The sequence below is a fragment of the Bombina bombina genome, chromosome 1 (genome assembly GCF_027579735.1).
Source record: "Bombina bombina isolate aBomBom1 chromosome 1, aBomBom1.pri, whole genome shotgun sequence".
NCBI classification, from domain to species: domain Eukaryota; kingdom Metazoa; phylum Chordata; class Amphibia; order Anura; family Bombinatoridae; genus Bombina; species Bombina bombina.
The window spans coordinates 1,007,700,492-1,007,726,203 of record NC_069499.1 but is presented as its reverse complement, the minus strand read 5'-3'; the positions used below and the strand labels follow the sequence as shown (position 1 = coordinate 1,007,726,203).

Sequence of the window (25,712 nt, the reverse complement as noted above, 5' to 3'; positions counted from 1 at the left end):
AAGGGTTTACAAATTTTACGTAAGTCGTTTTGCGGTAAGGCCAAAGAAGTGTGTAGTGCCCCTAACCCTGCAAGACTCTTAATAGAGGCGGTAGTGAAAAAGCAGCGTTAGGACCTGTTAACACTGCTTTTTCAGTTTAACGCAAAACTCGTAATCAAGCCAATAGATTTGCTAAAATAGTGCTAAAAAAACCAAGCATGTCATTTTTTTCATTATAACAGTCCTTTAATACATCAGACAGTTTATGGCAGCACAAATAAAATTAAAAGACAACAATTTTTAACAGTACATCACAGGAATCATATAAAAGTGTCTGTTTCATATGTTTCAACTTATATAATTACAAACTGAACCTTAAATGGAAATATTGGTCCCCCTATTTAGAAGTAAACAAATCTATATAAAATGGAAAGCATATGATGGTGTCGGCTAATGTTAAACCAGGTAAGAGAGAAAAAAGTTACTGATCAATTTGCAAGGCCAAGGTGCTACCGAAAGGTTGTTAAACTAAATATAAAGCCAAGCTATTAAGAAGTGGAAAAAAACAATCAGGTTTTATCATGTCACTGTTGATACTAGTCAACAGCTTCCATATGATTAGTATACACAGTATAAACCTAAAAACATTCTAGTGCTGTTAATAAACTTTGAAATTACCAGTGCCTGCACCTGTTCTCACCTTATATATTCTTCTTTGTTCTCCTCGGTCACTTGGATGTTGCTCCCATTGGGTTTCAAATCATGGCTTTTAACTTCGCCCAAGAGCTCTTTGTCAACCGAGAAAAACATCTCCAAGCCACATTCCTCAATATTGTTTTCTCTGTTGAACAGATAAGTCAAGAGTTAGCATTTAGATTGCTTTAAGATAAGAAATACGGTGTGTTTAAATGATAAATTTAAATCAACAAATTGTTTTTTTTTTCCATATGAATTGCAGAAATGGTAAATATCCCAGACCCCTATACATTTTTCTTTACTAACACTCTTTTTTTTTTACTAAGATGGTGAGTCCACAAGATCATCATGTGGGAAAAATCTCCAGTCCACTAGTAGGAGGCAAAAGCAAAGGTAAGCACAGTAGATGAAGGTGCTTACAGGTACGTACACTGCCAAGTGGCTATTAGCATTCTACAAAAATAAGGTTACTTTCAATTTAGCACGTTTATCTCCCAGAGCTTTCTGGTGTTACCAGAGACTTTAACACAGTCCTCTGTTCCTCACCTGAACTAAATCTGAGGTTTTTGACAAAGGAAAACCTTCTTCAGCTCTGCCTGGTAGTTCTGCTGCCCTAGGGGTTAACTTTTTGGCACTTTTTAACACGCCTTCCTCTGAGATGCAGTAAACATCTTAGATGTTTCGGAAGAAGCTCTGCAGTGCGGATGGAGGTGGTGAGACTTTGTGAACATATTAGAGCTTATCAAAAAGTTGCTGCACTGCTGATTTAACCCTTTATTTGCTGTGGTTAACTATTTGCTTGCTGGTAAATGTTAACTACAGTAGTTTTTATGGGGCACTTATACGTCATTAAACGTCATGGTTTACCCTAGTGAGTTAGTTTTAAATTATGCTTACTATTCCTGATTTAACTGCTCTCCTCAAGGGTTAACATCTGAACTGTGTACCCCTATAATGCTTCTATGCTTTCTATCTCCTCACATATAAACAAATCTTATCCTTACTGTATTTCACTTATCCTCTGCTACTATAATGGTGCAAATTGGTGCAGGTCAGGTCTCTGGACCATCACCTGAGCTTTTGGAGGGACAATATACTAATTGCTCTAGTTCCAGCCACAGAGTTGAACCAGGGATTCTATTTCAATCTCTTTATTGTACCTTTTGGCCTATCTTGGATCTGAAAAATTTAACACATTCCTTTAAGTTCCCACTTTTAAGATGGAGACCATTCACACTATTATTTAGTGCAGGAGGGTTAATTTATTTCTACCATTGACTATTGTCTATTTGAAAATTCCCATGTACAAAGATCATGGCAAGTTGCTAAGATATGCATTTCTAAACAAGCATTACCAGTTTGTGGTGCTTCCATTAGGTCTGGCCAAAGGCCCCAAAGTATTTACCAAAGTTATAGGGGCCTTATCGAGTGTGGTGCCAGCCAAAGGATCTACCTACAACTGCCTGCGACTTGCACACAAGCTGTTCTTCAACGGCTTCAAAGTTAGCAGATCAACCTTCCAAATTGCTCCTTAACACCTCAGACTTGAGTGTCCTTTTTAGGGTTGATTGACTCAGTTGTTATGCGCCTAATTGTAACCGAACAATGTACAGTTAAACTGCAACAGGTACATGCTTAACTTCAGCACAATCACCTTCTTTCAGTTGCTCAATGCATGGAAGTTGTGGACCTCATGGTGGGTGCAGATGCAGTTCCCTTTGCCACATTTCATCTTTGGCCTCTAAAATTGTTGATGCTTCAACAGTGGAATGGAGACTACAAGCACCTGTTTCAGAATATCTTATTAGATCACAGGACCAGTCAGTCTTTGACATGGTGACAGACACACTAATCTCAAGGAGCCTCTTTTCTTTGGCCATTATGGATGGTTATCACCACAGAGCCCAGCCTAAAGAGTTGGCGAGGAGTCTAAAGGGGTCCCAGAGAGCATAGGGAGTGTGTTCTCCTCAAGAGGCAAAATCACCAATTAAACATACTTGAACTCCATGCAATCTTCAGGGCTCTTCAGGAGTTGCCTTGCTTAGATACAAGGTAATCACAGAGGTAAAAAGTATATTAATATAACTGTGTTGGTTATGCAAAACTGGAGAATGGATAATAAAGGGATTATCTATCTTTAAAAACATAATTTATGCTTACCAGATAAATTCCTTACCTTCCGGATAGAGAGAGTCCACGGCTTCATTCCTTACTGTTGGGAAATACAACACCTGGCCACCAGGAGGCAAAGACAGCCACGCCAGAAGCTTAAATATCCCTCCCACTTCCTCATTACCTCAGTCATTCTGCCGAGGGAACAAGGAAAAGTAGGAGAAATGTCAGGGTATAAATGGTGCCAGAAGAATAAGATAAATAATAGGGGGTCGCCCTTAGACAAGAAAAAACGGGCGGGGGACGTGGACTCTCCCTATCCGGAAGGAAAGGAATTTATCTGGTAAGCATAAATTATGTTTTCCTTCCTAAGATAGGGAGAGTCCACGGCTTCATTCCTTACTGCTGTGAAAACTATACCCAAGCTCCAGAGGACACTGAATGAATAATGAGAGGAAACAAAAAGGAAGAGGAGGACCCTATTCTGAAGGCACCACAGCCAGCAAAACCTTGCTCCCGAAAGCTGCTTCAGCCGAAGCAAAAACATCAAACTAGTAAAAATTAGAAAATGTAAGGATGACCAGGTAGCTGTATTGCAAATCTGATCCATAGAGGCCTCGTTCTTAAAGGCCCAAGAGGAAGCTACTGCTCTAGTGGAATGAGCAGTTATCCTCTCAGGAGGATGATGTCCCGCTGTCTCGTAAGTTAAGCGGATGACACTCCTTAACCAAAAATATAGGGAAGTCGAAGTAGCCTTCTGCCCCTTATGCTTCCCTGAATAGACAACAAAGAGGAAGATTGTCTAAACTCCTTAGTAGCCTGAAGGAAGAACTTCAAGGCGCGAACCACATCCAAATGGTAAAGTAAACGTTCCTTCAATGAAAAAGGATTAGGACACAAGGAAGGAACCATAATCTCTTGATTGATGTTGCGATCTGACACAACCTTAGGAAGAAAACCTAATTTAGTACGTAAAACATAATTTATGTAAGAACTTACCTGATAAATTCATTTCTTTCATATTAGCAAGAGTCCATGAGCTAGTGACGTATGGGATATACATTCCTACCAGGAGGGGCAAAGTTTCCCAAACCTTAAAATGCCTATAAATACACCCCTCACCACACCCACAATTCAGTTTAATGAATAGCCAAGAAGTGGGGTGATAAGAAAAAAGTGCGATAGCATATAAAATAAGGAATTGGAATAATTGTGCTTTATACAAAAAAATCATAACCACCACAAAAAAGGGCGGGCCTCATGGACTCTTGCTAATATGAAAGAAATGAATTTATCAGGTAAGTTCTTACATAAATTATGTTTTCTTTCATGTAATTAGCAAGAGTCCATGAGCTAGTGACGTATGGGATAATGACTACCCAAGATGTGGATCTTTCCACACAAGAGTCACTAGAGAGGGAGGGATAAAATAAAGACAGCCAATTCCTGCTGAAAATAATCCACACCCAAAATAAAGTTTAATGAAAAACATAAGCAGAAGATTCAAACTGAAACCACTGCCTGAAGCACTTTTCTACCAAAAACTGCTTCAGAAGAAGAAAACACATCAAAATGGTAGAATTTAGAAAAAGTATGCAAAGAGGACCAAGTTGCTGCTTTGCAAATCTGATCAACCGAAGCTTCATTCCTAAACGCCCAGGAAGTAGAAACTGACCTAGTAGAATGAACTGTAATCCTTCGAGGCGGAATTTTACCCGACTCGACATAGGCATGATGAAATAAAGATTTCAACCAAGATGCCAAAGAAATGGCAGAAGCTTTCTGGCCTTTTCTAGAACCGGAAAAGATGACAAATAGACTAGAAGTCTTTCGGAAAGACTTAGTAGCTTAAACATAATAATACAAAGCTCTAACAGCATCCAAAGAATGCAATGATTTCTCCTTAGAATTCATAGGATTAGGACATAATGAAGGAACCACAATTTCTCTACTAATGTTGTTAGAATTCACAACCTTAGGTAAAAAATTCAAAAGAAGTTCGCAGCACCGCCTTATCCTGATGAAAAATCAGAAAAGGAGACTCACAAGAAAGAGCAGATAATTCAGAGACTCTTCTGGCAGAAGAGATGGCCAAAAGAAACAAAACTTTCCAAGAAAGTAATATAACGACCAAAGAATGCATGGGTTCAAAAGGAGGAGCTTGAAAAGCCCCCAGAACCAAATTCAAACTCCAAGGAGGAGAAATTGACTTAATGACAGGTTTTATACGAACCAAAGCTTGTACAAAACAATGAATATCAGGAAGATTAGCAATCCTTCTGTGAAAAAAGAACAGAAAGAGCAGAGATTTGTCCTTTCAAGGAACTTGCGGACAAACCTTTATCTAAACCATCCTGAAGAAACTGTAAAATTCTCGGTATTCAAAAAGAATGCCAAGAAAAAATGATGAGAAAGACACTAAGAAATATAAGTCTTCCAGACTCTATAATATATCTCTCTAGATACAGATTTACGAGCCTGTCACATAGTATTAATCACAGAGTCAGAGAAACCTTCTTTGACCAAGAATCAAGCGTTCAAACCCCATACCTTAAAATTTAAGGATTTGAGATCCTGATGGAAAAAAAGGACCTTGCGACAGAAAGTCTGGTCTTAACGGAAGAGTCCACAGCTGGCAAGAGGCCATCCGGACAAGATCCGCATACCAAAAACCTGTGAGGCCATGCTGGAGCTACCAGCAGGACAAACGAGCATTCCTTTAGAATCTTGGAGAATACTCTTGGAAGAAGAACTAGAGGCGGAAAGATATAGGCAGGATGATACTTCCAAGGAAGTGATAATGTATCCACTGCTTCCGCCCGAGGATCCCGGGATCTGGACAGATACCAGGGAAGTTTCTTGTTTAGATGAGAAGCCATCAGATCTATTTCTGGGAGTTCCCACATTTGAACAATCTGAAGAAATACCTCTGGGTGAAGAGACCATTCGCCCGGATGCAACGTTTGGCGACTGAGATAATCCGCTTCCCAATTGTCTATACCTGGGATATGAACCGCAGAGATTAGACAGGAGCTGGATTCCGCCCAAACCAAAATTCGAGATACTTCTTTCATAGCCAGAGGACTGTTAGTCCCTCCTTGATGATTGATGTATGCCACAGCTGTGACATTGTCTATCTGAAAACAAATGAACAACTCTCTCTTCAGAAGAGGCCAAGACTGAAGAGCTCTGAAAATTGCACGGAGTTCAAAAATATTGATCGGTAATCTCACCTCCTGAGATTCCCAAACCCCTTGTGCCGTCAGAGACCCCCACACAGCTCCCCAACCTGTAAGACTTGCATCTGTTGAGATTATAGTCCAGGTCGGAAGAACAAAGAAGCCCCCTGAACTAAACGATGGTGAACTGTCCACCATGTCAGAGAGTGTCGTATAATCGGTTTAAAGATATTAATTGAGATATCTTTGTGTAATCCCTGCACCACTGGTTCAGCATACAGAGCTGAAGAGGTGGCATGTGAAAACGAGCAAAGGAGATCGCATCCGATGCGGCAGTCCTAAGACCTAAAATTTCCATGCATAAGGCTACCAAAGGGAATGATTGTGACTGAAGGTTTTGACAAGCTGATATCAATGTTAAATTTCTCTTATCTGACAAGGACAGAGTCATAGACACTGAATCTATCTGGAAACCTAAAAAGGTTACCCTTGTCTGAGGAAACAATGAACTGATTGGTAAATTGATCCTCCAACCATGATCTTGAAGAAACAACACAAGTCGATTCGTATGAGATTCTGCGAAAATGTGAAGACTGAGCAAGTACCAAGATATCGTCCAAAAAAGGAAATACCAAAACCCTGTTCTCTGATTACAGACAGAAGGGCACCGAGAATCTTTGAAAAAATTCTTGGAGCTGACGCTAGGCCAAACGGTAGAGCCACAAAACTGGTAATGCTTATCTAAAAAGAGAATCTCAGAAACTAAAAGTGATCTGGATGAATCGGAATATGCAGATATGCATCCTGTAAATCTATTGTAGACATATAATGCCCTTGCTAAACAAAAGGCAGGATAGTCCTACAGTTACCATCTTGAATGTTGGTATCCTTACATAACGATTCAATATTGATAGATCCGGAACTGGTCTGAAGGAATTGACCTTCTTTGGTACAATGAAGAGATAGAATAAAACCCCAGCCCCTGTTCCAGAACTGGAACTGGCATAATTACTCCAGCCAACTCTAGATCTGAAACACATTTCAGAAATGCTGAGCCTTTGCTGTGTTTACTGGGACACGGGAAAGAAAAAAATCTCTTTGCAGGAGGCCTTAACTTGAAGCCAATTCTGTACCTTTCTGAAACAATGTTCTGAAACCAGAGATTGTGAACGGAATTGATCCAAATTTCCTTGAAGAAAACGTAAACTGCCCCATACCAGCTGAGCTGGAATGAGGGCCGCACCTTCATGGGTGTTTAGGAGCTGGCTATAGGTTTCTATAAGGCTTGGATATATTCCAAACTGGAAATGGTTTCCAAACTGATACCGCTCCTGAGGATGAAGGATCAGGCTTTTGTTCCTTGTTGTGAGGAAAGGAACGAAAATGATTATTAGACCTAAATTTACCTTAGATTTTTTATCCTTTGGTAAAAAAGTTCCCTTCCCTCCAGTAACAGTTGAGATAATAGAATCCAACTGAGAATCGAATAATTTATTACCCTGGAAAGAAAGGGAAAGCAAAGTTGACTTAGAAGACATATCAGCATTCCAAGTTTTAAGCCATAAAGCTTTTCTAGCTAAAATAGCTAGAGACATATACCTGACATCAACTCTAATGATATCAAAAGATGGTATCACAAATAAAATTATTAGCATGTTATAGAATAATAATAATGCTATAAAATTATGATCTGTTACTTGTTGCGCTAAAGCTTCTAACCAAAAAGTTGAAGCTGCAGCAACATCCGCTAAAAATATAGCAGGTCTAAGAAGATTACCTGAACATAAGTAAGCTTTTCTTAGAAAGGATTCAATTTTCCTATCTAAAGGATCCTTAAATGAAGTACTATCTGCCGTAGGAATAGTAGTACGTTTAGCAGGAGTAGAGACAGCCCCATTAATTTTAGAGATTTTGTCCCAAAACTCTAATCTGTCAGATGGCACAGGATATAATTGCTTAAACGTTTAGAAGGAGTAAATGAATTACCCAAATTATTCCATTCCCTGGAAATTACTTCAGAAATAGCATCAGGGAGAGAAAACACTTCTGGAATAACTACAGGAGATTTAAAAACCTTATTTAAACGTTTAGATTTAGTATCAAGAGGACCAGAATCCTCTATTTCTAATGCAATTAATACTTCTTTAAGTAAAGAATGAATAAATTCCATCTTGAACAAATACAAAGATTTATCAGCATCAACCTCTGAGACAGAAACCTCTGAACCAGAAGAACCATTATCAGTATCAGAATGATGATGTTCATTTAAAAATTCATCTGAAAAAAGAGAAGTTTTAAAAGACTTTTATGTATACTAGAAGGAGAAATAACAGACATAGCCTTCTAAATGGATTTAAAAAATAAAATCTCTTATGTTATCAGGAACACTCTGAAAATTAGATGTTGACGGAACAGCAACAGGTAATGTAACAGTACTAAAGGAAATTTTATCTGCATTAATAAGTTTGTCATGACATGCAATACAAACAACAGCTGGAGAAACAGATACCAAAAGTTTATAGCACATACACTTAGCTTGGTAGCTCCAGCACTGGGCAGCGATTTTCCTGAAGTATCTTCTGACTCAGTTGCAACGTGGAACATCTTGCAATATGTAAAAGAAAAAACAACATATAAAGCAAAATTGATCAAATTCCTTAAATGACAGTTTCAGGAATGGGAAAAAAATGCCAGTGAACAAGCTTCTAGCAACCAGAAGCAATAAATAATGAGACTTAAATAATGTGGAGACAAAAATGACGCCCATATTTTTTAGCGCCAAAAAAGACGCCCACATTATTTGGCGCCTAAATGCTTTTGGCGCCAAAAATGACGCCACATCCGGAACGCCAACACTTTTGACGCAAAAAAAACGTCAAAAAAATGACGCAACTTCCGGCGACACGTTTGACGCCGGAAACAGAAAAAAAATTTTGCGCCAAAAAAGTCCGCGCCAAGAATGACGCAATAAAATGAAGCATTTTCAGCCCCCGCGAGCCTAACAGCCCACAGGGAAAAAGTCAAATTTTTTAAGGTAAGAAAAAATGATTGAAACAAATGCATTATCCCAAGTATGAAACTGACTGTCTGAAAATAAGGAATGTTGAACATCCTGAGTCAAGGCAAATAAATGTTTGAATACATATATTTAGAACTTTATAAAAAAGTGCCTAACCATAGCTTAGAGTGTCACAGAAAATAAGCTTACTTACTTACCCCAGGACACTCATCTACATGTTGTAGAAAGCCAAACCAGTACTGAAACGAAAATCAGCAGAGGTAATGGTATATATATAAGAGTATATCGTCGATCTGAAAAGGGAGGTAAGAGATGAATCTCTACGACCGATAACAGAGAACCTATGAAATAGACCCCGTAGAAGGAGATCATTGCATTCAAATAGGCAATACTCTCCTCACATCCCTCTGACATTCACTGCACGCTGAGAGGAAAACCGGGCTCCAACCTGCTGCGGAGCGCATATCAATGTAGAATCTAGCACAAACTTACTTCACCACCTCCATAGGAGGCAAAGTTTGTAAAACTGAATTGTGGGTGTGGTGAGGGGTGTATTTATAGGCATTTTAAGGTTTGGGAAACTTTGCCCCTCCTGGTAGGAATGTATATCCCATACGTCACTAGCTCATGGACTCTTGCTAATTACATGAAAGAAAACTGCCTTATCTGCATCACAAAGCAGAGATCTAAGAAACTCTGCGCGCAGAGGCAATAGCCATTAAAAAGAGAACCTTCCAAGATAATTTAATGTCAATGGAATGCAGAGGCTCAAACAGAGCCAATTGCAAAACACGAAGAACAAGATTTAGGCTCCAGTGAGGAGCCCCAGATCTAAACACAGGTCTGATCCTAATTAGAGCCTTAACAAAGAACTGCACATTTGGAAGCTCAGCCAGCCTCTTGTGCAATAAAACTCTCAGGGAACTAGCAGAAAGGCCCTTCTCCAGTCCATCCTGGAGAAAAGATCCTGGCAACCTTAACTCTGTGCCAGGAAAAACCACCCCAGAATAAGTAGGTCCTCCACCCTTTGTGATAGAAACGCAGAGTAACTGGTTTAAGAGCATGAATAGGAGTATCAATGACACTTTCAGAGAAACCTCTCTTTGCTAAGACTAAGTGTTCAATCTCCACGCAGTCAGCCTCAAAGAATCTAGATTTTGATGTAAGCCACCGAGAATATATTGTCTGATTGGAATCTGATAAACTGGGACGGACCCAGAAGAGGCCAAGCCTTCAAGGCATTGAAGATTGCCGTAGTTCCAAAATTGATCAGGAGGACTCCTCCCGAGTCCACAATTCCTGTGCCTTCCTGGCACCCCAAACAGCTCCCCATCCGGATAGACTTGCGTTCATAGTCACAATCTCCCAGAATGGTCTTAAGAAGCACGTCCCTTGGGAAAGATGATCTGGACAGAGCCACCAAGAGAGCGATTCTCTTGACCGGCTGTCTAATACAATCTGTAGACACAGATCAGAATGATCGCCGTTCCACTGTCTCAGCATGCACAGTTGTAAAGGTCTGAGACGGAACCTGGCAAAAGGAATGATGTCCATGCAGGATACCATGAGACCAATCACCTCCATACACTGAGCCACAAAGGGACTCAAGTAAGCTTGCAACGTCTCTGGTCTGTTAGAAATATCCTCATGGATATGGAGTCTATTATAGCACCCAGAAATTCCACCCTGGTACTTGGGATAAGAGAACTCTTTTCCAAGTTTATCTTCCATCCATGTGATCGAAGAAGACTGAGAAAGGACTCAGAGTATTCTTCCCTAAGACAAGAGGGTGCTTGCACCAGAATATCGTCCAAGTATGGGGCTACTGTAATACCCTGTGTTCTGGCAACGGCTAGAAGAGCCCCAGAACTTTCGTAAGGATTCTTGGAGCAGTAGCAAGGCCAAACGGAAGGGCAATGAACTGGAAGTGTTGGTCCAGAATTGGGCGGAAAGTTCCCTCCTTTTTTGGGACCACGAAAAGGTTTGAATAACCCCAAACTCTTTCTTCGATAGGCACCGGGACAACAACTCCTAAGGAGGTGTCATGCTCTGGTGTATATGCGCTCAGGACACAGACCCTCGGGGCAGTGGTAGAGAATTGGAGACACCAACCCCTGACCCGGGGAAGAGTATCCTGGACGTGGATAGATGATATTCTGTGATTCATAGTTGCAAGAAGTTATTGTAGAATTCATGGAGATTAAAACATATGTATACAATATATTCTGGAATCAATGGAAACATAAATTGATACTGTGACTTATAGTTAATAGGAGTAGCTGCAGGATTCATGAGTGAAAAATATAGCAATGTAAGATGTACAGGCTTCAGAGTAAACTTGTAGGAGATTGTTACTCATAGATGCAAAGAGTTGCTGCAGGTTCACAATACATTATAATATTTAGAGCTGTATGCCAGGGTAATAAGCAGAGCAGCACAGGTGATAGACAAATTGCAAGTTTAAGGCATTAAATACTGTTTGTGCATATATTGGAGAATCACAGGAAAGCTGTTAAACTGATCACATAGATGCAGAGTTCTGAATATATTAATATATTTACAGGAGGATATTTCAGCTATGACAACTTGTTGCCGTGAATAGTTATAAAGTTCTGAGTATGATGCTGTTGTAGCAATTAGAGAGTGATGATAACCAAATGCATAGTTGCAATTTAGAATAAGTTCAGCGTTTGCTAAGTAGCAATGTCCAGGAAACAAAATGGGAATTGTATGGATACTTGCTGTAGTTGCTGGTAAAATCCATACTGGAACAGTCACAGACCTCTGTTGTTCTGGAACAAAACCTCAAAGCTAATGCAATGCACATTTAGGCCTGAGATGATTTAAAAAGAGGCTGAGGGAATCAGGTGCATGAATGATTAATTAAGTTGAATGCAGATACTCCCCAAACGGTATGATTGTCAGTAGCAGGGAAGGCAGTTTTAAAGGGACAGTGATATCAGGCAGGCATATGTTACAGGAGGACAGGTCCTGAACGCACCCTAGAAAGGCATCCCTCTTTTCTGGTCTGTAGACAGGTTTGAGAGTAGGAATCTGCCCCTGGGCGGATGAGATTTGAAGCCCATCTTGTATCCCTGAATACGACCTCCAGGACCCACGGATCCTGTACATCCCTGAACCAAGCGTCTGAAAAGAGAGACAGTCTGCCCCCTACACGATCTGATCCCGGATAGAGGGCCGTCCCCTTTATGCCGTTTGTTTTCAGCGGGCTTCTTATTCTGCTTGGACTATTTCCAGGACTGAGCCGGCTTCCAAGTACTTTTTCGGTTGCTCTGGCTTGGAGGAGGATTGTTATCGTTGGGATTTGTCAGAACGGAAAGTAGAAGATTGTAGTCCCTTAGACTTGTTCTTCTTACCTTGCGGTAGTAAGGCACCCTTGCCTCCGGTAACCGTAGAAACAATGCAGGCCTGGACCAAATAAAATCTTTCCCTTGAAGGGAAGAGAAAGGAGTCTGAACTTAGAAGTCATATCCGCAGACCAAGACTTCAACCAGAGCGCCTGGCGGGCTAGGACCGCAAAGCCAGAGGCCTTTGCATTTATGCGAATAATTTGAATGTTCACATCACAGATAAAAGAATTAGCAATTCTCAGAGATTAAATTCTGTCTTAAATATCCTTGAGGGGAGACTCCACCTCAATGAGTTCTGACAGAGTCGCACCAGTAGGTAGCTGCTCCGACAACCGCGCCAACTGCAGCCTCCGGTTGAAATAAAAATCCCATATGTTGAAACATCTTTCTCAGAAAGGTTTCCATTTTCTTATCCATCGGCTCACTAAACAAAGAACTATCCTCAAGAGGTATAGTAGTTCGTTTAGCAAGTGTAGAGATAGCACCATCCATCTTCGGAATGGAGCCCCACAAATCCAGTTGAGAGTACGGGACCGGGAACAACTTTTTAAAAAGTAGACAAGGGGGAAAAGGAAGATCCAATTCTTTCCCATTCGTTGTTAAAAATGTTCGCCATTTTAACCGACACAGGAAAAGTCAAAGGAACCTTCCTGTGTTCATAAACTCTGTCTAATTTAGGTATCATAGGTTCTTCAGGCAGCACGGTCGCTGGAACCTCTAACATAGACAGAACCTCCTTTAATAAAAAAATGCAAGTGCTCAATTTTAAATCTAAAGGACGGTTCTTACGCAGCAGGAGGCTTAGACGCTAAGGACTCCGACCCCAAAAGTTCACCCTCTGAAGCTAAGAAGTTAACTCATCATCGGATAACTGGGACATAATAGCTAAATCCGATAAATAGAATAGACAAAGCAGATATCTGTCCTTTTAAGGAACTAGCTGACAATCCCTTCTCCAATTCTTCTTGGAGAAAGGACAAAATCCTAGGAATCCTGATCTTACTCCATGAGTAGCCTTAGCCTTTGGATTTGCACCAATAGATATTTACGCCATATCTTATGATAAATTTTCCCAGTGACAGGCTTTCGAGCCTGAATCAAGGTATCTATGACCGACTCAGAGAACCCCCCGCTTGGAAAAGATCAAGGGTTCAATCTCCAAGCAGTCAGTCGCAGAGAAACTAGATTTGGATGCTGGAACGGGCCTTGAATCAGAAGGTCCTGTCTCAGTGGCAGAGTCCATGGTGGAAAAGATGACATGTCCACCAGGTCTGCATACCAAGTCCTGCGTGGTCACGCAGGTGCTATCAAAATCACTGAAGCTCTCTCCTGTTTGATTCTGGCAATCAAAAGAGGAAGGAGAGGAAATGGTGGAAACACGTAAGTCAGGTTGAACGACCAGGGTACTGCTAGAGCATCTATCAGTACTGCCTGAGTATCCCTTGACCTGGACCCGTATTGAGGAAGTATGGCATTCTGACAAGACGCCATCAGATCCAATTCTGGTGTGCCCCATTGCTGAATCAATTGTGCAACACCTCCGGATGGAGTTCCCACTCCCCCGGATGAAAAGTCTGACAACTTAGAAAATCCACTTCCCAGTTCTCCACTCCTGGGATATAGATTGCTGATAGATGGCAAGAGTGAGTCTCTGCCCATTGAATTATTTTGGAAACCTCTATCATCGCTAGAGAACTCTTTGTTCCCCCTTGATGATTGATATATGCTACAGTCGTGATATTGTCCGACTGGAATCTTAGGAATCTGGCCGACGCCAGCTGAGGCCACGCCTGAAGCGCATTGAATATTTCTAGAATATTTATCAGGAGGAGAGCCTCCTCCTGAGTCCACAATCCCTGTGCTTTCAGGGAATTCCAGACTGCACCCCAGCCCAACAGGCTGGCGTCCGTTGTGACTATGACCCATGCTGGCCTGCGGAAACACATTCCCTTGGACAGATGATCCTGTAAAAACCACCAAAGAAGAGAGTATCTGGTCTCTTGGTCCAGATTTATCCGAGGAGATAAATCTTGCATAATCCCCATTCCACTGTTTGAGCATGCAAAGTTGCAGTGGTCTGAGATGCAAGCGAGCAAACGGAACTATGTCCAGTGCCGCTACCATTAAACCGATTACCTCCATACACTGAGCCACTGACGGCCGAGGAATGGAATGAAGAGCTTGGCAGATGGATAAAATCTTTGATTTCCTGACCTCCGTCAGAAAAATTTTCATGTCCACCGAATCTATCAGAGTTCCCAGAAATGGAACTCTTATGAGAGGGATAAGTGAACTCTTTTACACGTTCACCTTCCACCCGTGAGATCTTAGAAAAGCCAACACGATGTCCCCGCGGCCTTAGAACCGCTGTCCAGAAAGGCGTACCTGAGGAACTGGTGATGATCTTTGTGGATAGGAATGTGTAGGTACGCATCCTTTAAGTCCAGGGTGGTCATATATTGACCCTCCTGGATCATTGGCAAAATAGTCCGAATGGTCTCCATCTTGAAGGATAGGACTCTGAAGAATTTGTTTAGGATCTTGAGATCCAAAATTGGTCTGAAATTTCCCTCTTTTTTGGGAACCACAAACAGATTGGAGTAGAACCCTTGCCCCTGTTCTGTATTCGGAACTAGGCAGATCACTCCCATGGAATATAGGTCTTCTACGCAGCGTAAGAACGCCTCTCTTATTGTCTGGTTCTACAGACAATTGAGAAAGATGGAATCTCCCCCTTGGGAGAGAATCTTTGAAATCTAGAAGATACCCCCTGGGTTACTATTTCTAAAGCCCAGGAGTCCTGAACGTCTCTTGCCCAAGCCTGAGCGAAGAGAGAAAGCCTGCCCCCTACTAGATCCGGTCCCGGATCGGGGGCTACCCCTTCATGCTGTCTTGGTAGCAGCAGCGGGCTTCTAGCCTGTTTACCCTTGTTCCAAGTCTGGTTAGGTCTCCAGACTGACTTGGATTGAGAAAAATTCCCCTCTTGCTTTGCGGCAGAGGAAGAGGGACCACCTTGAAGTTTCAAAAGGAACGAAAATAATTTAGTTTGGTCCTCATCTTATCCTGAGGAAGGGCATGGCCTTTCCCTCCAGTGATGTCTGGACTGATCTCTTTCAGTTCAGGCCTGAATAGGGTCTTACCCTTGAAAGGGATGGCTAAAAGCTTAGCTTTTGATGACCCATCAGCAGACCAGGACTTAAGCCATAACGCTCTGCGCGCTAAAATGGCAAAACCTGAATTCTTTGCCGCTAATTTAGCCAATTGAAAAGCGGCATCTGAAATGAAAGAATTAGCTAGCTTGAGAGCCCTAATTCTATCTAGAATATCCTCTAAAGGAGTCTCAACCTGAAGAGCCTCTTCCAGAGCCTCGAACCAAAAGGACGCTGCAGTAGTTACAGGAACAATGCACGCTATAGGTTGGAGAAGAAAACCTTGAAGAACAAATATTTTCTTCAGGAGATCCTCTAATGTTTTATCCATAGGGTCTTTGAAAGCACAACTGTCTTCAATAGGTATAGTTGTACGCTTAGCCAGGGTAGAAATAGCTCCCTCCGCCTTAGGGACCGTCTGCCACGAGTCCCGCATGGCGTATGATATGGGAAACATTTTCTTAAAAGTAGGAGGGGGAGCGAACGGAATACCTGGTCTATCCCACTCCTTAGTAACAATGTCCGAAATCCTCTTAGGGACTAGAAAAACATCAATGTAGGTAGGAACCTCTAGGAATTTGTCCATTTTACACAATTTCTCTGGAACTACAATAGGGTCACAATCATCCAGAGTCGCTAAAACCTCCCTGAGCAATAAGCGGAGGTGTTCGAGTTTAAATTTAAAAGCCGTCATATCTGAATCTGTCTGAGGGAACATATTTCCTAAGTCAGAAATCTCTCCCTCAGCCAGCAAATCTCTCACATCAGAACATTTTGAGGGTACATCAGATATAGCTAATAAAGCATCAGAGGGCTCAGTGTTTGTTCTCACACCAGACCTACTGCGCTTCCACTGCAACCCCGGCAGCTTAGATAAAACCTCAGTGAGGGAAGTATTCATAACTGCGGCCATATCCTGCAGGGTGAAAGAATTAGATGCACTAGAAGTACTTGGCGTCGCTTGTGCGGGCGTTAACGGTTGCGACACTTAGGGAGAATTAGATAGTATAACCTGATTCTCTTGTGACTGAGAATCATCCTGTGACATACTTTTAGTAGCTAAAATATGTTCTTTACAATTTATTGACCTTTCAGTGCATGAGGGACACATTCTAAGTGGAGGTTCCACAATGGCTTCTTAACATATTAAACATTGACTTTCCTCAATGTCAGACATGTTGAACAGGCTAGTAATGACTACAAACAAGCATGAAAACACTTTATTTAGTGAAAAAAATAATCTTAAAAAACGGTACTGTGCCTTTAAGAGAAAAAAAGCATACACATTCTGCAAAAATGCCTAAACATGCACCAAATTTTCTATGCAGGCACACAATAGGCAGTTAAGATTGCACCACAAAAAATTTTAAGCACTCCCATCCAAAAAACGTTTGCACACAAACATTTTACATTCAGTGTCAACCATATATGTAATTGGCCCCATAAGCAAGCTAAGTAATGCCCTTCTTTTTAGCTCTAGGATTACTGCTTACCCTTACCCTCATAAGGATACTGTCAGCCTTTCTGAAATATCACAGTCTCTCCAGAAAAAATGACTGAACATACCTCATTGCTGTATAGCAAGAAACCGTTCCTCACACTGAAGTTTTCCTGTACTCCTCAGTGTGATGACCAAAATATATTGCCAGAGAAGTAATGCTAGAGACTAGAAAATAAAGGTTTTGTTGCTCTATTCTTGAATTCTGCAGGTAAAAATGATTTATTTTACCAGCAGGAACAAGGTGAGGCGTTACTTTAGTAGTTGAAGTCAGAAATGAACAATATAGTATGAAAGATTCAAATTGGAATGAGAATAGGATTCAAACTTATCATCAAAAATAGATATGCTTTATAGGAAAATACTTAAAGAAAATGTCAATTGAATAAAGAGAAAAATTACTTCCTTATGCTTGATAAGCAAATATAAATTTGATATGAGAATATTCCGTATATAAGTTCAGGAAAGTAGATTCAAGTAACTTTACGCACTCACACAATCACTCTGAGAAAATATATACAATCCAGCATGCACGCTAATTTGCCCCAGTAAATAAGAGGTTAATTCAGAGGTGGATAACAAACACAGAAAAACTCACTAGAAAGTCAGATATGAATGACCTCTTATAAGGTAAATAACGTTACCAACTGTAGCGTGGAGAGCGGATCCTAACCCCTCTGAGGAGGAAGATGAGGGAGCGTGGAGAGCGGTATTACCGTGGAGATGAGAGCACAGGAGAGAGAGCAGGCTGCGGTGAGATCCGGTGACCGCTTGTGTGAGCGCAACTTAGGCGTCCGTCTGGAAGAAGATCCGGCAGGCGTATAGATCCAAAGGATGACTCCGGATAGAAGCTAGTGCCAAAGTAAAGCAGGAGTTGCTACAGGAGGGCAAAACCAAGCAGAGACAGGTAGACCTGAAAGGAAAACGATTCTGAGGAATCAATAGGTAGTTTCACATAAGTGATAATTAGATGAAGCATCAACTTCAATTTTCAGGCCCAGAATGAGGGAATAGTACTTCCTTAAATAGGGAGGAAGTACTAGAGGGAGTGATTCTTAAAGGGATATCACACTCAGCTTCTGTGGGAACAGCAGTGGACCTTAGTTACAAATGCTAAGATCATCCTCCTCTAGGCAGAAATCTTCATCCATCTCCTGCCTGAGAGTAAATAGTACACACCGGTACCATTTAAAAATAACAAACTCTTGCTTGAAGAAAAATAAAAACTAACAGTTTATCACCTCTTTCACTTTACCCTTCCTGCTTATAGCCGGCAAAGAGAATGACTGGGGGGTGGAGTTAAGGGGGGAGCTATATAGACAGCTCTGCTGTGGGTGCTCTCTTTGCCACTTCCTGTTAGGAAGGATAATATCCCACAAGTCAGGATGAAACCGTGGACTCAGTACATCTTGCAAAAGAAATTGAGAACATTCCTGATGCCCAGACTGTTGTTTAGGCCTTGATAAGAATCAAGCTGGTGTTTCGACCATTTACTCCTTGGATTCTTAATCTGATTTTGAGGATTATTCAGGCACCTTATTTGAACATATGCTTGGCTTAGACCTTCAGCTTTATACTTTTAGATTATTTTCTCTCAAGTCACTTAGTTGGCTTTAAGAGTTTCTGACACATCTTTACTAATTTTTCATCAGGATAAGGCTGTACGACGAATAGACTATTCCTTATGGTTCCTTCCTTATGCCCAGCTCCTAAGGATTCTAAAGAGTTGTGAGGGCTTTAAAGTTCTAAAAACTTTTAAACTTTCTTCTTCCAGGTTTAACTATTTCTCTGAACCTTGTAGAGGCAACTTTAGATGGTTAGCTTAAGGCTTAAATTCACAAGGCGTATTTGGTTGCGTGGAAGTAGACGCCTGAACACATTCCTGCTCATTCCACTAGAGCAGATGCAACGTATTTGGTCCTTCCATAATAAAGATCCCATAAATTAAATATGTATGGCGGCTACTTGGTCTTCTTTACATACTTCGACAAAATGTTGTCACATTGACATGTATGCCTCTTTAGAGGCTGCTTTGGGCATTGTCTTGTGGACTTCAATGCTTGGTGTAAGATCACACATGCAATGATCTTGTAGACTCTCACCATTTTATGAAAGAAAACAAAATGTATGCTTACCTAATAAATTAATTTATTTCATATTGGCGAGTCCACAAACTCTCTCCTTGTTTCTCTGTACAGCTGGCACCATAACTTGTTTTTCACTTCATTTGCCCCTCTGTGTCTTTCCTGCATTTTTGGTTTCCTCCTCTATGTATACATATAGAAAGAGAAACAATCTGCCAGGAACAAACAGCTACTCAGTGGCTTGTACCACCTAGTAGTGGCTTCTTTTAGCCTAACTGTGCTTTTCACAGAGAAGAACTTTCCTAAAGTATATCAGTCTGATCCTGCCTTACAAGGTAAGTACAGCCTCGGAATACCAGGCAATAATCCTCTGAACAAGGGAAATGGCAACCCAGATGATCGTTTCCACCTCCTTTGGGCCTCGTCAGTGAGGTGAAGTCATATCCCTCTAAGCACAGTGGGCAAGGAGTCCACGTCTGGTTTTCTCCATCACCCATAGGGAGACTTTCCCCAGGGTCATAATACAAATACATACAGAAAGAGAAGCAATGTACCTAAAACTAACAAAGGCTCAGTGGCTTGTTCTATTGCCTGGTTACCATCTGGTAGTAGCTTCTTTTAGCCAAACTGTGCTTTTGCCAGAGAAGAACTTTCCTAAATAGCACAATTAGGCTAAAAGAGGCTGCTATTAGGTGGTAACTCCCCATAAAACAAGCTAATGAGCTGTTTGTTTCTAGTAGAGCACTTCTCATTCTGTATGCATTTGTATTATGAAAATGGTGATGTCTCCCTAAGGGTGATGGGGGAAACCCAATGAGCTTAGAGGAATATGGCTGCACCGCACTGGAGAGGCTCAAAGAAGGCTGAAACAATTGCTTGGGGTTGCCATGTTTCTTGTTCAGAGGAGGATTGCCTGGTATTTCAGGGCTGGACTGATATTGCTAGGTGGGATCAGACTAATATACTTCAGGAAAGTTCTCATATGTGAAGAGTAATTGGGCTAAAATAGGCAGCTCTTATATGCTAACTTGCCATAGAAAAAGCAACTGAACGGTTGTTTGTTCTTAGTACTTTTTATTTCTGTATACAATGGACATATTTATGACTGTGGGATTCTGGAGAGTGGGAAAGATTAAAGCTTGTATATGTAGGGGTGTTTTTGCCTCCACCTAGTGGACAGGAGTATAATCCCACATGTGATAAACATGTGGACTCTCACCGTCATGAAATAAATTAATTTATGAGGTAAGCATACATTTAGTTTTTTTTATCCAAATCATGGAATAAAGTGGCAAATAAGAACATATCAAATATACTCTGCATCTGTTAGTGTCTCTGTAATTTTCACAAAGTCATAAGCTTTAAGTCAAAACATTTTTTGGGAACTTTTGTTTTAATAAATCCACTAAAAGTTGTAAGGCTGATAATGCTTATATAGCCCCATGACACTGTGAATATCTGACATTTAAATGTAGAAGGCAACAGGATTATGTAGGTGAAGCAGATTATGAAAGAGCAGCAAATATGATAAAATACATTTTTTGCATAAAAACTGAATTTATGCTTACCTGATACATTTCTTTCTCTTGTGATGTATCGAGTCCACGGATTCATCAATACTTGTGGGATATTCTCCTTCCTTACAGGAAGTGGCAAAGAGAGCACCCACAGCAGAGCTGTCTATATAGCTCCTCCCTTAGCTCCACCCCCCAGTTATTCGACCGAAGGCTAGGAAGAAAAAGGAGACACTCTAGGGTGCAGAGGTGACTGAAGTTTTTAAAATAAAAATATACTACCTGTCTTAAATAAACAGTCCGAGTCTACGGATTCATCCATACTTGTGGGATACCAATACCAAAGCTTTAGGACACGGATGAAGGGAGGGACAAGACAGATACCTTAAACGGAAGGCACCACTGCTTGTAGAACTTCTCTCCCAAAAATAGCCTCCGAAGAAGCAAAAGTATTGAATTTGTAAAATTTGGAAAAAGTATGAAGCGCCTTACAAATCTGTTCAACAGAAGCCTCATTTTTAAAAGCCCATGTGGAAGCCACTGCTCTAGTAGAATGAGCAGTAATTCTTTCAGGAGGCTGCTGGCCAGCAGTCTCATAAGCCAAACAGATGATGCTATTTAGCCAAAAAGAAAGAGAGGTAGCCGTAGCCTTTTGACCTCTCTGCTTACCAGAATAAACAACAAACAATGAAGATGTTTGAAGGAAATCTTTAGTTGCTTGTAAGTAGAACTTTAAAGCACGAACCACATCAAGACTGTGCAACAGACGTTCCTTCTTTGATGAAGGATTAAAGTCAAGTCCAAAAAAAACTTTCATGTTTTAAATAGGGCATGCAATTTTAAACAACTTCCCAATTTACTTTTATCACCAATTTTGCTTTGTTCTCTTGGTATTCTTAGTTGAAAGCTAAAACTAGGAGGTTCATATGCTAATTTCTTAGACCTTGAAGACTGCCTCTAATCTGAATACATTTTGACCACTAGAGGGCATTAGTTCACATGTTTCATATAGATAACATTGAGCTCAAGCACGTAAAGTGACCTAGGACTGAGCACTGATTGGCTAAACTGCATGTCTGTCAAAAATAAGGGGGCAGTCAGCAGAAAATTAGATACAAGATAATTACAGAGGTAAAACGTGTATTATTATAACTGTGTTGGTTATGCAAAACTGGGGAATGGGTAATAAAGGGATTATCTTTCTTTTTAAATAACAAAAATTCTGGTGTTGACTGTCCCTTTAAGACACAGTGAAGGAACAACAATTTCCTAATTGATATTCCTATTAGAAACAACCTTAGGAAGGAATCCAGGTTTGGTATGCAAAACCACCTTTTCTGCATGGAAAACAAGGTAAGGTGAGTCACACTGTAAAGCAGATAACTCAGAAACTCTTCGAGCCGAAGAGATAGCTACTAAAAACAAAACTTTCCAAGATAGAAGCTTAATATCTATGGAATGTATAGGTTCAAATGGAAACCCTTGAAGAACTTTAAGAACTAAGTTTAGGCTCCATGGCGGAGCAACGGGTTTAAATACAGACCTGACTAATCCTGACTAAAACCTGACTAAACGCTTGAACGTCTGGGACATCTGCCAGACGTTTGTGTAAAAGAATAGACAAAGCAGATATCTGTCCTTTTAAGGAACTAGCTGATAATCCCTTCTCCAATCCTTCTTGGAGAAAAGACAATATTCTAGGAATCCTAATCTTACTCCATGAGTAACCCTTGGATTCACACCAATAAAGATATTTGCGCCAAATCTTATGATAGATTTTCCTGGTGACAGGCTTTCTAGCCTGAATCAGGGTATCAATGACCGACTCAGAGAAACCACGCTTTGATAGAATCAGGCGTTCAATCTCCAAGCAGTCAGACGCAGAGAAATTAGATTTGGATGCTTGAATGGACCTTGGAATAGAAGGTCCTGCCTCATTGGCAGAGTCCACGGTGGAACAGATGACATGTCCACTAGGTCTGCATACCAAGTCCTGCATGGACACGCAGGTGCTATAAGAATCACCGAAGCTCTCTCCTGCTTGATTCTGGCAACCAGACGTGGGAGGAGAGGAAACGGTGGAAATACATAGGCCAGATCGAAGGACCAGGGCACTGCTAGAGCATCTATCAGTACCGCCTGGGGATCTCGGAACCTGGACCCGTAACAAGGAAGCTTGGCGTTCTGACGGGACGCCATCAGATCCAATTCTGGTATGCCCCATAGCTGAGTCAGCTGGGCAAACACCTCCGGATGGAGCTCCCACTCCCCCAGATGAAAAGTCTGACGACTTAGGAAATCCGCCTCCCAGTTCTCTACCCCTGGGATATGGATTGCTGAGAGATGGGAAGAGTGATCCTCCACCCATCGGATTATTTTGGTTACCTCCATCATCGCTAGAGAACTCTGTGTTCCTCCTTGATGATGGATCGTGATGTTGTCCGACTGAAATCTGATGAATTTGGCTGCAGCTAGCTGAGGCCACGCCTGAAGCGCATTGAATATCGCTCTCAGTTCTAGAATGTTTATCGGGAGGAGAGTTTCCTCCGAGACCATAAGCCCTGTGCTTTCAGGGAGTTCCAGACTGCACCCCAGCCTAGCAGGCTGGCATCTGTCATTACAATGAGCCACTCTGGCCTGCGGAAACCCATTCCCTGAGACAGGTGGTCCTGAGACAACCACCAGAGAAGAGAATCTCTGGTCTCCTGGTCCAGATGTATTTGAGGAGATAAATCTGCATAATCCCCATTCCACTGTTTGAGCATGCATAGCTGCAGTAGTCTGAGGTGTAGGCGGGCAAAAGGAACTATGTCCATTGCCGCTACCATGAGTCCGATTACCTCCATACACTGAGCCACTGATGGCCGAGGAATTGAATGAAGAGCTCAGCAAGTGGTTAAGAGTTTTGATTTTCTGACCTCCGTCAGAAATATTTTCATTTCTACCGAGTCTATCAGAGTCCCTAGGAAGGAAACTCTTGTGAGAGGGAAGAGAGAACTCTTTTTTATGTCCACCTTCCACCCGTGAGATCTCAGAAAAGCCAACACGATGTCCGTGTGAGACTTGGCTAGCTAGAAAGTCGATGCCTGAATTAAGATGTCGTCTAGATAAGGCGCCACTGCTATGCCCTGCGGTCTTAGAACCGCCAAAAGGGACCCTAGCACCTTTGTGAAAATTCTGGGAGCCGTGGCCAACCCAAAGGGAAGGGCCACGAACTGGTAATGCCTTTCCAGAAAGGCGAATCTGAGGAATTGATGATGATCTCTGTGAATAGGGATGTGTAGATAGGCATCCTTTAAGTCCACGGTAGTCATATATTGACCCTCCTGGATCAGAGGTAGAATAGTCCGAATAGTCTCCATCTTGAATGATGGTACTCTGAGGAATTTGTTTAGAATTTTGAGATCCAAGATTGGTCTGAAAATTCCCTCTTTTTTGGGAACCACAAACAGGTTTGAGTAAAACCCTAGCCCTTGTTCCGCTTTTGGAACCCGGGCGGATCACTCCCATGGTATGTAGGTCTTCTACACAGTGTAAGAAGGCCTCTCTCTTTGTCTGGTTTGCAGACAATTGAGAAATGTGAAATCTCCCCCTTGGGGGGGAGTCTTTGAAGTCCAGAAGATATTCCTGGGACACAATTTCTAAAGCCCAGGAATCGTGAACATCTCTTGCCCAAGCCTGAGCGAAGAGATAGAGTCTGCCCCCTACTAGATCTGGTCCCGGATCGGGGGCTACCCCTTCATGCTGTCTTGGAGGCAGCAGCAGGCTTCTTGGCCTGTTTACCCTTATACCAAGCCTGGTTAGGTCTCCAGACTGACTTGGATTGGGCAAAATTCCCCTCTTGCTTTGCAGCAGGGGAAGCTGAAGCGGGACCGCTCTTGAAGTTCTGAAAGGAACGAAAATTATTTTGTTTGGTCCTAATTTTTGTTTTATCCTGAGGGAGGGCATGGCCCTTCCCCCCAGTGATGTCTGAAATAATCTCTTTCAGTTCAGGCCCGAATAGGGTCTTTCCTTTGAAAGGGATGTTCAAAAGTTTAGATTTTGATGACACATCAGCAGACCAGGACTTAAACCATAACGCCCTGCGTGCTAAAATGGCAAAACCAGAATTCTTTGCCGTTAATTTAGCCAGTTAGCCAACTTAAGGGCCTTAATTCTATTGATAATATCCTCTAATGGAGTCTCCATCTGAAGAGCCTCTTCTAGAGCCTCGAACCAGAAAGCAGCTGCAGTAGTTACAGGAACAATGCACGCAATAGGTTGGAGAAGAAAACCTTGATGAACAAAAATTTTCTTCAGGAGACCCTCTAATTTTTTATCCATAGGATCTTTGAAAGCACAACTGTCTTCGATAGGTATAGTTGTACGCTTAGCGAGAGTAGAAAATGCTCCCTCCACCTTAGAAACCGTCTGCCACGAGTCCCGCATGGTGTCAGATATGGGAAACATTTTCTTAAAGACAGGAGGGGGAGCAAACGGTATACCTGGTCTATCCCACTCCTTAGTAACAATATTCGCAATCCTCTTAGGAACTGGAAAAACATCTGTGTAAACAGGAACCTCTAAGTATTTGTCCATTTTATACAATTTCTCTGGGACCACTATAGGGTCACAATCATCTAGAGTCGCTCATACCTCCCTGAGCAACAAGCGGAGGTGTTCAAGCTTAAATTTAAAGGCTGTCATATCAGAATCTGTCTGAGGAAGCGTCTTTCCTGAATTAGAAATCTCTCCCTCAGATAACAAATCCCTTACCCCTACTTCAGAACATTGGGAGGGTATATCGGATACGGCTACTAAAGAGTCAGACGGCTCAGCATTTGTTCTTAACCCAGAGCTGTCACGCTTTCCTTGTAAACCAGGCAGTTTAGATAAAACCTCTGTGAGGGTTGTATTCATAACTGTGGCCATGCCTTCTATTGCTATATTTTTAAGTGCTAAAATATGCTATTTATAATTTATAGACATAATGGCTTCTAAACATATTGAAAAAGGATTTTCCTTGATGTCAGACATGTTAAACAGGCTAGTAATGAAACAAGCAAGCTTGGAAAACACTTAATTCAAAGTAAATAATACTTAGAAAAACGGTACTGTGCCTTTAAGAGAAA

The 25,712-nt window shown here is 41.5% G+C and overlaps 1 protein-coding gene across 1 annotated transcript in view; it reads right to left on the bottom strand.

The window, feature by feature from the left end:
- ITCH (itchy E3 ubiquitin protein ligase) overlaps window positions 1-25,712 on the bottom strand; it is a gene marked incomplete at its 5' end in the record, with an annotated part of 589,083 nt that overhangs the window by 145,500 nt on the left and 417,871 nt on the right. The window contains 1 exon segment of the mRNA XM_053713073.1: window positions 680-820. Coding sequence (XP_053569048.1) covers window positions 680-820 — 141 coding nt within the window.